Source organism: Aulostomus chinensis, chromosome 12 (genome assembly GCF_037954235.1).
Source record: "Aulostomus chinensis isolate RoL2024-O1b breed Wild chromosome 12, RoL_Achi_v1.0, whole genome shotgun sequence".
Lineage (NCBI taxonomy): Eukaryota > Metazoa > Chordata > Actinopteri > Syngnathiformes > Aulostomidae > Aulostomus > Aulostomus chinensis.
In genome coordinates, this window is record NC_141331.1 from 15797520 (window position 1) to 15811334 (window position 13815).

General features: G+C 40.9%; 1 protein-coding gene across 1 annotated transcript; it reads left to right on the forward strand.

Moving 5' to 3' along the window:
• The first annotated feature begins 3282 nt into the window (after nt 1-3282).
• Nucleotides 3283-7346, forward strand: gja8a (gap junction protein alpha 8 paralog a). The gene is made up of 2 exons (XM_086220477.1): nt 3283-3434; nt 3964-7346. Exon 2 carries the CDS (start codon nt 3979-3981, stop codon nt 5245-5247), a length of 1269 nt encoding a protein of 422 aa, XP_086076603.1. The 5' UTR covers nt 3283-3434; nt 3964-3978; the 3' UTR covers nt 5248-7346.
• The last annotated feature ends 6469 nt before the right edge of the window (nt 7347-13815 follow it).

Genomic DNA, 13815 nt, shown 5'->3' on the forward strand with positions numbered 1-13815 from the left:
GTGTAAGATGAATAAGAAGCGTATTCTAAGATAGGCCCTATGCCCCTGTTAGTGGTAAAACAGGAAAAGACTCAAAGTAAAGACTTGGACTGAAGTAAATGTACTTGGTTACATGACACCACTGAAGACGAATCCGCCTCCAACCAGCCGATCAGAGGGCAAACATCAGGAGGTGGACCGGTTGATCAAATCAGTGATGTCACGTAGGACAGCGAATGCCATTGGCTGAGAGACGGTGAGGGCTGGTCGTACTAAGGTGGGCAGAGTGGAAATACCTCCATAAAAGGAGTCGTGACTTCAACTGATTATAACTTTGGACTTTATCTGAAGTACCTTGACATCTAAATATGACAATAAATGACTGAAAATGTTAAATATAAAATGCCCCATTGCATGATTTAGTTGTTTTAGACTCAGTTGTTAAATAACATTTTCATGTAAATTACCCTGGCCTGTCACCCGGCCATGAAAAGCCTTTCAGTCCCTTTGAAACATTTAATTTCATTTTAGTTAGAGCCTCCAATGAGAAGTAGTTTTTCAGTCCATCTCACAATCTGATGTTTCAGAAAAAGAAAAGAATAGATTTATTCTGTCGCTTGAGTTGGCGCAGCAGCAGAGGAGGAGGAGAGAGACCAAAGGCTCCCCTCATATAGACAAGTAGTGGAGTAAAACATCGAATGCAGCCACAAAGAAACACTGTATTGTTGATTATACTTACATAATGGCGAGGTTCAACACAATATGCGTGTGTTTGCTGATGCTGCCTGCTGTCATCAGCGCCAACAAAGGCCGTGCTTGTAATTGTGTTATCTTGTGATATCTGGTTTATTTAGCACGTTATCTCGAAAATAACCACGCCCGTCATCTCGTGACAACGTGTGAATTTGAGTGTAGCGATAACAATGATAATAATAATAATAATTAAAAAAAAAAAACAAGATGATTGATTTGTTAACCCGAGATTCAATACTTTGAATAGCTGTTTATTTTTCAATAAGGCTGAAAAGGAACAGTGAAACAAAAATGGATAAAAACCTGAATATTTCATCACTCAAAGTTGAATGAAAAAAAGCAGGGAGGAATTTTAAATTGTTGGATGCACTGATGAGGAATTCCTGTGATGGATAAGATGTCTGGTATTCTAAATTTATTGCAACTATGTGCCTGTATCCAGAACAGAGTTTATCTAAATTTAATTTCGTAATGCAAATATTTTATTGAATCCATGTATATATGAATACATTTGTAGAAAGATAAGAAATTGAAAAAAAAAAAAGTCCAATCATTTGAATGATAGATGTAATTTTTTTTCAACAGAGAAAAAGCATAATATCTGAAATTTATTTAAATGTCATGGCAATAAAAATATGTCTGCGACTACTGTGTACAACTTATAAGTTGTTGTTGGCTGTGTGTGTGTGTGTGTGTGTGTGTGTGTGTGTGTGTGTGTGTACATACATATATACACACACAAAACAAGAGAGTTACACTTTTTAACATTTTCAGGCTCAAAATGAAGCTGCCAGTTGATGTGTTCCGTACGTTTCTGTGCCCTCGGTGGAAATTTTTCGGGCTTTACTGATTTATCGATGTTTTGGTTTTTTTTTCCTCTGTGAGCAGCGAAGGTTTGAACAGCCTCTCTAATAGAGACATTTCCGTGCGTCCTCTCAATCAATGGATGACATTCTTCACATTCCAGCGAATATGATACACACAAGAGCGCACAGCGATCAGGAGCCAGTGGTCTACCAGGTGGAAACACATTTTTATAACGGAATGGATTTTCTCATGAAGATTTTAGCGTTTTCCCATCATGAAAAGCTAATAATCCGTTTACAGCGTATGAAGAACTGACGAGATTAGACTCATAAAGAAGGGGAAATATTTACTTGTACAGTTGAGAACAGTTATTCCCCTCAACACATTAATAAATATCAGGAAACAGATGGAAGCTGTGTGGTTTGGAAGAAGGGACCTCCGTTTTCTTTCGTTCTGCACAAGGCCAGCAGTGTAGCAGCTCGTGTGCAAACGAAGGTACCCAAAAAATATAATTATGTTTTTCTGTTGGCTATTTTTTTCCTAGAATGTTAATTTATTGTACCATGGGGATTTCAAAGGATTTGTAAATCACTTGAAGACATAAATGTCCTAACTAACAAGGAAATATGTGAGGTATTGTGGGTGTAATTTTCTTGTAAATGTAGTGATCAAAATGACGACTGACAACACATTCACGACACCATAATGACCTGGAATCACCTTGTATGGCTGCGACAACCAGTGGATTTCTGATTGACATCCATGTCTTTGGAATTTGGAACTATGAAACATTAAGTTGTTTTATTTGGGGGGGGGGGGGGGCAAAATTAATGTCATCACAATAATGACTTGAATATTTCATTCAGGGAAAAGAGGCAAAGAGGGCGGAGTCATACAAGAACCTCAGGGTCCAAATCAGTCAAATAATGGAGACTGAAACTCTGACTAATAACATCTTTATTAAGATCAAGATTACTTTTACCATCTCAGTGACTTATTTTCTAGCCAGATGATTTTGCCCATGAATGTGGTTTTTTTTTCCTGAAGGTATGATGTCACACTGACGTTGACCTTTGACCTTTTGAATTAAAACCCTTTCATTTGTCCAGAAACCTGTGTTGTAAAGTCACCTTGAACCGCAGAAATCAAATCAATTTATCATTGATGATATTTGAGATCCTGCATGTGAGACATGATCTTGTCACTGCTGTTTCCAGTGCAAAGAATAATAAAAATTGATTCTTATACACACTGATTTGTGTCAAGATGCCAAAATCAGACCATATTTTTCAGGGGCTGACGTGAAAAAAAAAAAGCTTCTTTAATTATTAGCATGCTGGATGATAGCAGTGCCGGATAGTTGCACAAAGAACAATACCGAGTGTTGGTCCACTGGGACGTCAACTCTCCTTCATCCCTGCCCGAACTGGGGACTTACCAGCCTCTTCCATTTGGCAGCACAGCTGGAGGCACATCAGCTGCTGCTGTTGCTTCATCTACTGTATCTGTGTTTCTACATACAGAACGTGTGAGGAAATTGCATGCATTCAGCTGGGCTGCTCTGCTGTGTGGACCCAGTGCCCTGCTTGTACAGTGTCCATGTTGGATGTATGGGAGCCTGAGGCCTGCTCCCATACATCCCCGCTCTGGCTCTGTTGATCCTATTGTCTCCTGCGTCACCACACGTCGCCCAGCAAATAAAGGCCGTCTGGCTCCAAGCTTAAATATTGCAGCAAACTAAAAACCAACCATCAGAGCCGATTCATTCACATCTGCTCAGTGGGGCGACAAGGACAGGGCTTTAGGTGGGAAAGAGGGCAGACAAAAGTTCACTTTTCCCTGCCGGGTGCCAAGAGAACGGGACAGGACTCAACTTCGACGGAGCCGCAGCTGTGGCAAGTTGCCCATTTGATTACATTTAACCTATATAATACTGTAAAGAAGAGGAACTAAATATAACTGACATTTTTTTAGGGGTTTAATTTGGCTGATGGGTTGTGGAATTTTTTTTTTTTTTAGAGCTAAAGCAACAAATGTAACGGTTTGCATTTTCTGCTGATATTCAACGCGCTTCATGGCGTTTACGCTGAGCAAAAACAGCCGAAGTGATGACTAAAACTTTTAGATAAAATATTTTTCCTTTTCATTTCCTTGCATCGGAAACAGAGCGATCTCCAACGCTCCAAAATTGTTCAAGTATTCCTTTCTTTAAGGCTTTCGAATAGAGTGTCTGAGTATGTTAGCATGAATTTTCCGGCTATAATTTTTTTTTTTTTTAATTTTTGAAGCTCCACTTTTCCTCTCCTGCATTTCTTACTTTTAGCACTCTCTCTATCCCCCTCCCCTTGTCAATCCTGTCTACCCCACCCTCCCTGTCCGCCTGCACCCTCTGTGTCCCTCCCTACCCCACCCTTCATTCTGCAGTGCTACGGACCGATCATGGGTGACTGGAGCTTTCTGGGTAATATTTTAGAGGAAGTTAACGAGCACTCTACGGTGATCGGCCGGGTGTGGCTCACAGTGCTCTTCATCTTCCGTATCCTCATCCTGGGCACGGCGGCAGAGTTTGTTTGGGGCGATGAGCAGTCTGACTATGTCTGCAACACACAGCAGCCTGGTTGTGAGAACGTGTGCTACGATGAGGCCTTCCCTATCTCCCACATCCGTCTGTGGGTGCTGCAAATCATCTTTGTGTCCACGCCGTCTCTGGTGTATGTGGGTCACGCTGTGCACCATGTCCACATGGAGGAGAAACGCAAGGAACGTGAGGAAGCAGAACTTAGTCGGCAGCAGGAGCTGAGCGAAGAGCGTCTTCCTCTGGCGCCCGACCAGGGAAGTGTCCGCACCACTAAGGAGACCAGCACAAAAGGAAGCAAGAAGTTCCGGCTAGAGGGCACCCTGCTGAGGACCTACATCTGCCACATCATTTTCAAGACTCTCTTTGAGGTGGGTTTCGTGGTAGGCCAGTACTTCCTGTACGGCTTCCGCATCCTGCCGCTGTACAAATGCAGCCGCTGGCCCTGCCCAAACACAGTGGACTGCTTCGTGTCTCGGCCCACGGAGAAAACCGTGTTCATCATCTTCATGTTGGCTGTAGCCTGTGTCTCACTCTTCCTCAACTTTGTGGAGATCAGTCATCTTGGCCTCAAGAAGATTCGCTTTGTCTTTCGCAAGCCAGCCCCCGCCCCAGCCCAAGGTGAGGGCACAGCCCCTCTGCCCCCACAAGCAAAGAGCTTGCCCCCCTTGCCCGTGCCTTCCCTGCAGAGAGCGAAAGGATACAGGCTGCTGGAGGAGGAGAAAGCTCCCCCCCTTACTCACCTCTACCCCCTAGCGGAGGTGGGCATGGAGGCTGGCAGAGGGGCACCGCCCTTCCAGGCTCTGGAGGAGAAGGCGGAGGAGGTGCTGCCCATGGAGGGCATCTCCAAAGTGTATGATGAGACTCTGCCCTCTTACGCCCAGACCACTGAAACAGGGGGGGTGACATTACACGAAGAGGAGCCCGAGGAGGTGCAGCCAGCAGAGGTGGAAGCAGAGAGGCTGGAGGAGGTTGTGGGTGAGGATGCGGAGGTAGAGGAGGCAGTCGTCGGGGAGGGGGATACTCCAGCCCAGGCAGGGATTGAGGCCCCGGATACGATAGAAGACACCAGACCACTGAGCCGACTGAGCAAAGCCAGCAGCAGGGCCAGGTCAGACGATCTCACTGTATGAACCTGTGAGAGCGAGCACATGTACACCTGCACAGAAAAGATCAGACGTAAGAGAGCACACACACCTAACTCAACACACACACTCTAGTAGATGAATAACAGAAAATAAACTGGGACAGATAAAAACACAACAAAACCCAAACCAAAAAAATATGTTTGTGGCAAATAAATAGCAAAAATAGTAGAGCTTAAAGAGGGGCCCGATAGTTTTTTTTTTTTAAATAAGTACGTTCTTATATTAAAAAAAACGTTTTTACTTGATGAAAATCCATGTTCACTTTTTAGACCAATCATTTTTTTATCAAAAGAGTTTTAATCATATACAATGGAGGATTAGACATTTTTACATGGGGTTTGAGTAGATAGGGGAAGGAGAGTTATGATATACTTGTGTGTCTGCAAATCAGTAATTTCGCTGTAGTTAGGCACTGACTTTAGCTCCAATTCGAACGGCGACACACCGCAAATGCAGCGTGCAGCTGCAAATGGCGTGGGTGAAAGGGCTCTCGCATAGACCAATCAAACACACAAGTGCCGGTACATACACAGGTATATAGCTCTTTATGAAGAAGACAAGTCAATTTTCAGGTTGAGAAGAGCATACCTTTTTTTTTTTTTTGCGCATTCAGAGGTTTCAACTCTGTGCGAGGCCTTTTACCCTCAAAACACCTCATCTGTGCATCCATTTACACTGGATTCCTTCAAGTGAAGAGAGACGTGCATCAGTTTTCGAGCATTTCTCTCCTTTTCATGTTTATATACCAAGTAGCGCAGCCAGAGCTGAGTAGTGAAGAAAAAAAGAAAAAAAAAAACACACACACACACAAAAAAAAGACCACATGTTGAATGTCTTTTTCAATGTGCACCTCTTAATTTTAGATTCTCTTGTATTTTGTAGCCTTCAAGTTTAGAACTGTGATATCATTTGTCCATGGAAGAGAGCAGGGCTCATTTTGCCCTATCAGAGAATGAACTATAGTAGCCACCTCAGGCCAAATCCTCTCTTTTTTGCGCTGTGCAAACAGGCGTCCGGGTGATAAAGATCATGCACCATCAGCACAAAGTATTGTTTGAGCCGGGACAATAAAAGAAACCGCGCTCATCAATGAAAACAAGCATCCTTGACCTGGCAGTGAAAAAATCTCAACTTCATTTTTTGGACCTCCACAAGAAAATAAAAAATCTATACCTGTGACTTGCAAATTCAGAGAGAAAGAAACAAGTAGGGGCAACTCCCAATGTACATAAAGCCCCATCTTATGTCTAATAATGTACATAATGTGCAGAGCTGCTGTTTTTAGTTACTTCACTGTCTTGAGAAATAACACTTTTCAATTGTGATGTAACAACCCCATGAAGACAGAACATGCCAAGGCTGCAGTATCATACATCTATTTGAGCAACTTATTAGCGAGTAATATGATACACTATGAGATTTGTCATCCTCTCACATTCTCTGGCTTTGTTTATTGCCACTGTATGATTTCTTGTGCCTTATCTGTAAATGTAAATGCTGTAAGATTGTAGCAGGTGCTTGAACCTACGTGAATTATTTTTCGTCTCCGGCTGACATTTGAGTTCTGCATGCAAACCCCGAAGATAAACCACACCCATATAAACATGTAGCTTCCATGCAGATCAGACGCTTTCATACAGGTTTTACGAGCAGGATGATCCGATAATTTCAAGAGTAAATTTGAGCATGAAGTTGCATGTTTACATACATGGTGTGACTTGCACAGTGCAGGTTTTAGAGTCACATGTGCCTTTGTGTGCACACACACTTCTCTTCAGTGTTGGTTTTGGGGGTATGAACAAATGGCTCTAGACAAACTCTGAGAGAGAAGGCAGCTTTGACCCCTTTGTGACCCCCAGCCATCCCTTCTCCTCCCATAATCCAATGCTGCGGAACCTGAGAGCCTTCAACGAACCAACATGACATTACAGCGTTTAACATTGTTGAAGCACGACTCTGGTTCTTGTGTATTATAAAGCGATATGACTGGTAATGTATGAGTTTTTGTATTTTGTTGCATCGCTTGTATGTATGTAAGAAGACATGATTAATCTTTGGAAAGAAAAAAAATCCTTTTTACTAACTTGTAGTCTTCTTTGATAATAGATGTGTGGCAGTATCTTCTTTTGGAATGTGAACCAACGCAATAAAAAGTCACACGTGGTCAAGATGTGTCGAGTTAGTGTTTCTCTGCAAAGACACGCGCGCGCCCACACACACACACACACACACACACACACACACGCATGCATACACAGGAAGAAGAACACACCGGGGAAATGTTACCAAACATATTACGTTTTTGAGCGCTTCAGTTTTATGCTTTTGTACAAGTTTAACCCTCAACGTGTACTGGAGGATACATAGATAAATAAGGATATGAATATATTTGAATTGCTAATAATACTTCGATTTCAATCAAAACCTATCGATCTTTCTATCAAATGACTCCCAACAATGCTATCATTATGATATTCATGATATTTTGACACAAATTACTGGGTTTTATTCTTCTTCTTCTTATTAGTAGTAGTATTAATATGTTTCCACAACTTCAAATTCATGTTTAAGTATAATGTATGATTTGATTTTCAGCAAGTGATCCAGAATAAACTATGAATCACGAGTGTGAACTAGATAGTTCCTGAGGATTTGTAACACAACTTAGACGCTCGTACTTTTTCTAATAATCACTCTAGAAACCGAGTGGGGTTCCCGGCACAACTTCACCAATTTCCAAGGTTTGTGAAGAGTGAAAGAAATCTTGCAAAGGTCAACAAGCTCCAGCAACACTTGTAGTTAATCAGACAGTTTTACTCAACTGACGTGTCTCAGGGTCACCAAGAAACACATTACAGACATTATCTATCGAGATCGGTTTGGTGTTAAAAGGGGTAAAACACACTCACGCACGCACACACACACACACACACACACACACGGATTCAACAACTCGTGAGCATCTACATATATGTCAGCCAATAGTCAGTTTTTGAAAGTTTTTTTTTTGTTAAAAAAAGCACATCATAAGGGAATGTGAAAGGAGGAATTGTACTTAAAAACTAACTGCACTTATTTGAAACTGATATATGAAAAACAACTTTGTTAAAAAGTAATATCAAAATTTGAACACAATTTTAAAATGTTGAAAGTATATGCTAATGTACTGCGTGAACATTTTCCACTTGAGCTTCCATTCCAAATTACATTTTTGATATATAATTGCAAAGTAACTTGTGTTTAATTTTTTTCTGCACAAAAATGCATTTGAAACTTCCAAATTTGAGTCGTTCTCGCAGCAGATGAGAGAAAAGGTTCAACACTGGGGAATCGCTTTAGTCCTTTTCTAAGCCAGCAGGGGGTGCTGTAACCACTCAGGAGGAGGTCTGCATAAGGAGAGAGAGAGAGGAGAGACTGTATGTGTGTGTGTTTTGTTGGAGTTGAATGAATGAATGATATTAGCATAAAGCAGCATAGCACAAGGCTATGAAATGAAACTAACTCAAACTACTGAACTGTGGTTTTATTCCTCGGGTGACGTGTGTGACCTTTGACCACAAAAATCTTTGCTGTTCGTCCTTGACTCCCACTGGATTTCTGCTCCAAATTGAACAAATTCTCTGAGGACATTCTTGACATGTCATGTTAACAAGAATTGCGACGGTTCAATAATCCACATGCACAAACAGGGATAGTGGTATAATGATAAATGATCTTCAAACGACAACATTCATCCCCTCTGCTGTGCTGAGTGGATTTATAAGATGCTATTGTGAATGTTTGGAGTGCACGAGAGGTTCTGTGGAGTTCATATAAACAAGTTAAAAGCATTCTTAAAGTGGATAAGCACATAAATAAATTAAATTATTCAGTATTTATTACATGTATGATTTATTTCATTTTGTTGCTTAGTGATTTTAGGGAATGCCATTTAATTTCGATTTTGCAATTGTACTCCGGTTTTGTTTTTGTGTTTTGGTTCCAAATGCCAAGTTTATTTATGAGGTTGGTAATGGCTGTCAGGAGGAGTCCTCGCCCACATCCACCAGAGGCTGAGCCAGAAGAGGCCCGACTGGGAAGCACCGGAGGAGAATGTAGCTTTTTACTGATCCTGAAACAATGGTGAGCGTCCCGTCCTTTTGAAGGAAAATAAAACATTTGTCTTCTAAATATTGTGTTCTGAATATTTTACTGTTATGGTTGTGTTCATGATCTCATCTCCCTCATAACACACACACACACACACACACACACACACACACACACACTCACCTGAATCCATCCGAAACAATCAGGACTTGACTCCAACCTAACCTCTGTGTGTCTCAGAAAGTAACCAAACTATCCTCACATTCCCAAAATGGCCTCACTAGGTTTAAAACTGAAATCAGTCCAGTGGACGACTCTATTCTTACAAAGTTAACCTGCCTTTACCCTCTAGGTGGCGATACACCACCAACATGATGCATGTAAAAAAAAAAAAAAAAAAATCACAGCTCAGTATTAACAAGGCCGGTATTCCTGGACAGCGTTTAGAAACGGAGCCCAACTGTCTGTTGCTATGAGTATCTAATCCTCAAGACTTTGGTGCAGCACCGCCTCACTCGTTTCTTGTTTGCATTTGTAACAGCCGATGCGTGTCAGTAGTTGATGATGCCTGACTCAGCTCAGGTGACAAGTGGCCATACTTTATTTAGAAAACAGCTGAAAGCAGAAAAGCCTTTTAGCAAAGATGAGATGAGACAGAGATGCGGCTTCAAAGAAGGAGGATGAAACTCGTCTGCAACATCAGCTCATGAATCCTCCTTTATTCGACTGAAGCGTCTCCAACGTTTCGCTCTCTCAAACTTTATTTTCTCATCAACAACAGACATTTCTTGTTGTCATGTCGATGCCTTTGTCTCTTTTGTTTGTCTGCTGGTAACTGCAAGCGGTTGACTTGTCAAGAAATGAGTTCACTGTTGCTACAAACAAGCCGATCACAAGTAAACATGCAAGAACTGCTTTATGACCCTCATTACCTCCTACCTTCTATATCTGTTCCTGTGTGCCTGCAGGTGTGTGTGTGTGTGTGTGTGAGCGTGTATGTGTGTGTGAGCCAGCGTGATCTGGTGCAAACGCGACTGTTCTCTGACCCTTTCAGGCACTGATGGATGTTTGTGAATATTTGAGATGCCTCTCAGAGAGCCCCTGGCACAACGCAAAGAGACATCAGAGGAGCTAATACTTCTCCTCTCTGTCGTGAATACTGCATGATTCACCCGTACGTACAGGCGCAGCGCATGAATTTAAATCAGCGGCAGGAGAAGAAGAACACCCTCCTCCAAGCAGAACACCGATTGTTGAGGGAAGTAAGATGCACTTCTTTTTTTTTGTTGGACATCGCAGTAAGAGATTAAACAATTTGTCTGTTGAAGTATTCATCTTAAGGCCAGCTGACTGCAGAACACAGTGAGAGCGAGGGTTGCAGTGAACGTGCGTCCTCTCCTGATTCAATATTTCACACATAAGTGTATGCGGGACTGTGAGAGAGCGTGTGTTTTTTGTGCGCGAGAACTCGCTGTTCAATAGAGCGGATGACAGTTGCTGCTTCGTATCAAGCTGCTCTTTGGCATATTTTTGAAATATCTGAAAAAAAAAGGGACATAAATTGGATTTTTTTTTTTTTTTTTTTGCATAACAAAAACACAAGCTGTCTTGTCTGTTGATAGGGCTTTTGATCTCTCAGATACTCTTTTTTAACCTTGTCACACAGGAAATAAATTCATATCCTGGAGTATTTGACTAAACACGGAATGTAGTTCTAAAGTTCAATGAAAGAAGTGTTACACTTAATAAGTGGCCCATAAAGGGACGTGGCTGGGATGGATGAGGGCTGTAAAAAAAAAGAACATTTCGATGCAGAAAATTGAAGTTCACATCCTGAGTCTTTTGTGATACTGAAGTCGAGAGCAACTTTACATAATAACGACTATAATGCTTGTTTTACAGCAATAATGACCTCATTCGATTGTTGACAAGGACTTAAACATGAAGACCTAGAAAAGCAGCGTCAGCTTCATTAGACGGGACCTGATGTCAGGCCTCATCCCTCACGTCCTGCTGGCGACTGATGCAGCTGAGGAGATCGATTATAAAGTCAAGGCTGTGACACATTTGCTGTGACGCGACTGATGGCTTCGCACAGATGATCCAAACTTGTGCGAATGGTGCAGATGAAACACAATAAATCGTAAAAATCATGTCAATCATGGTTTTTCTTTTTGTGAAGATAAGACAGTTTCTGTACCTTGATCAAGTCCACTGAGTTGATCAATATTTGATGTTCCTCGCTCCGACACTTTCATCTCTAGGTTAAATGACCTAAATCCTTTTTGTTCTCCTCATGACAATGAATTAATTGAGTCCACAATGGAAATGTCTGATGATTCCGGAGTAAAAAAGGATACATCAGTCAAAAGGAATCGCACATAAAGACTTCAGTTTTTAAAAATGTTGTTAATTTGACTGAAACTAAACAAAAAAACAACATTGCTCACGAACAAACAGAGTGTCGGTACGTGTAAGGAGCACAGCAGGGGAGGCATTATCAAACTTTATGTGTGCATCAGGCGATTTGGAAGCATAAAAAATACATTTTCCCCCCAGAAGCTCCAATTTGTTCATGTTTTTCCTGCTTGTTATTCCATTTAAGGCTGTGATGCAGCATGTAAACACGCACACACACACGCGCGCGCGCGCACACACACACACGCACACACACACACACACACACGCACACACACACACACACACACACACACACACACACACACACACACACACACACACACACACAAAGCCTTAGGGTGTACCATAATCCCAGCATCTACTGTATTTAAACAGGTAGATACCCTCAGAGGGGACAGACTTATTTATAATTGATGGCTCGCAGTAGGAAATTTTCATTCATCCTCTCCTTTATATTCAAAATTCAGTGAGCTGTGGCATTCGATGCCTCATACTGTCCTTCTTAATCACGCTTTAATTACTCCTCGCTGGAGCATGCGATGGTGGTTTGTAACCCTGAAAGTCATAAGAAATTGTGAACATTAATCTTTCAGGGCATGGGGAGAAAACGTCTATAGGGCTTTTTGTGAGGAAGGGTCTGAGTGAAGGGCATGGCTAAAGGGCGGTGCAGTGTGATTTGACTCGTGTTGCTGTGTAAATCAATGATGTTACAGCCAATATTATGAATATCATGAACCGCCTGCACCCTTGTAGCAGTACAGAAGATACCAGATTGCTTTAAGATATCATTTAAATATGCATATGAAAAGAGCACTGACTGAGTGGAGAGTAAAGATAAATAACATGTATTACTCCCTCTCACTCTCCCTTTATCTCTCAATATATATATATATATATATATATATATATATATATATACACATATATATATACATATATATACATATATGTGTATATATATGTATATATGTATATATACATATATATGTATATATATGTATATATATGTGTATGTATATATACATATATGTATATATACATATATATGTATATATATATGTATATATATGTGTATGTATATATACATATCCACACATACTGTACACACACATACATACATACACAGATACAATTATATGTTAAAAATAGATATATTTTATTAAAATCTAAATGTATTTTTTATGTATTTGCATTTTTGAATCCTCTTGCAACCCTCCACATGTGTCTTGCATCCTCTCAGAGGGTCACCTGGATGATGGGTATAAGACTAAGGCGCTCTGAATTTATCAATCAACTAAAACTTGACAAAAAAAAGAAAGAAAATTCGCAATGTGAGGATGAATAAATATGATAAAATATGACAATCAGAGGAGCACCAGAATCAACACTGCAGGGAGTTCAAATCGGTGGATTGAAAAGATCTTAAGGCAATACTATGCATACAAGTACATTTTGCATTTTAAGTACTCACAATTAGATGATCCGAGCTTATGAATTTGCATTTTCCCCACATCACTTCTTTGTGACTCCGGAATGCAGTAAGAGGGAGCCACGTATATTTAGCTTGATGCTAACGGTGATTATCAGCTATCAACTGCGACAGCGACAAAACTGCCCCAAAATGTTGGTCTGTAAACTCTCATTATTCAGTTTAATTTCAGGCTTCTTCCTCCATCCGCGTGCTCAGTGTTTATCGACCCCTTTGATTTGAGCTAAAAACAAACTATAACACTAGCACTTTGGTGCAAGCGTGAGCGCGTGGGTGAACTGGAGCGCTGAACCTGAAGGGTTGTGTTTCGTTGTTTGTTTTTTTTAGCTCAAATCAAAAATTTTTTTGAATTTCTGAGACTAGCTGAAGAAAACGGAGATTAGCTTTAGACCTGAGAGTTTGTAAACTGATGTTTTTAAGCTATTAAGCTAAATATGTGTCGTTGGTTCTTTCTGCAGTCTGGAGATACAATGAAGTAAAAGAAGGAGGGGAAAGGACGTCTTCATAACCTCACTATTGTGAACTATTTGTGAGCACTTGAACTACAAAATACT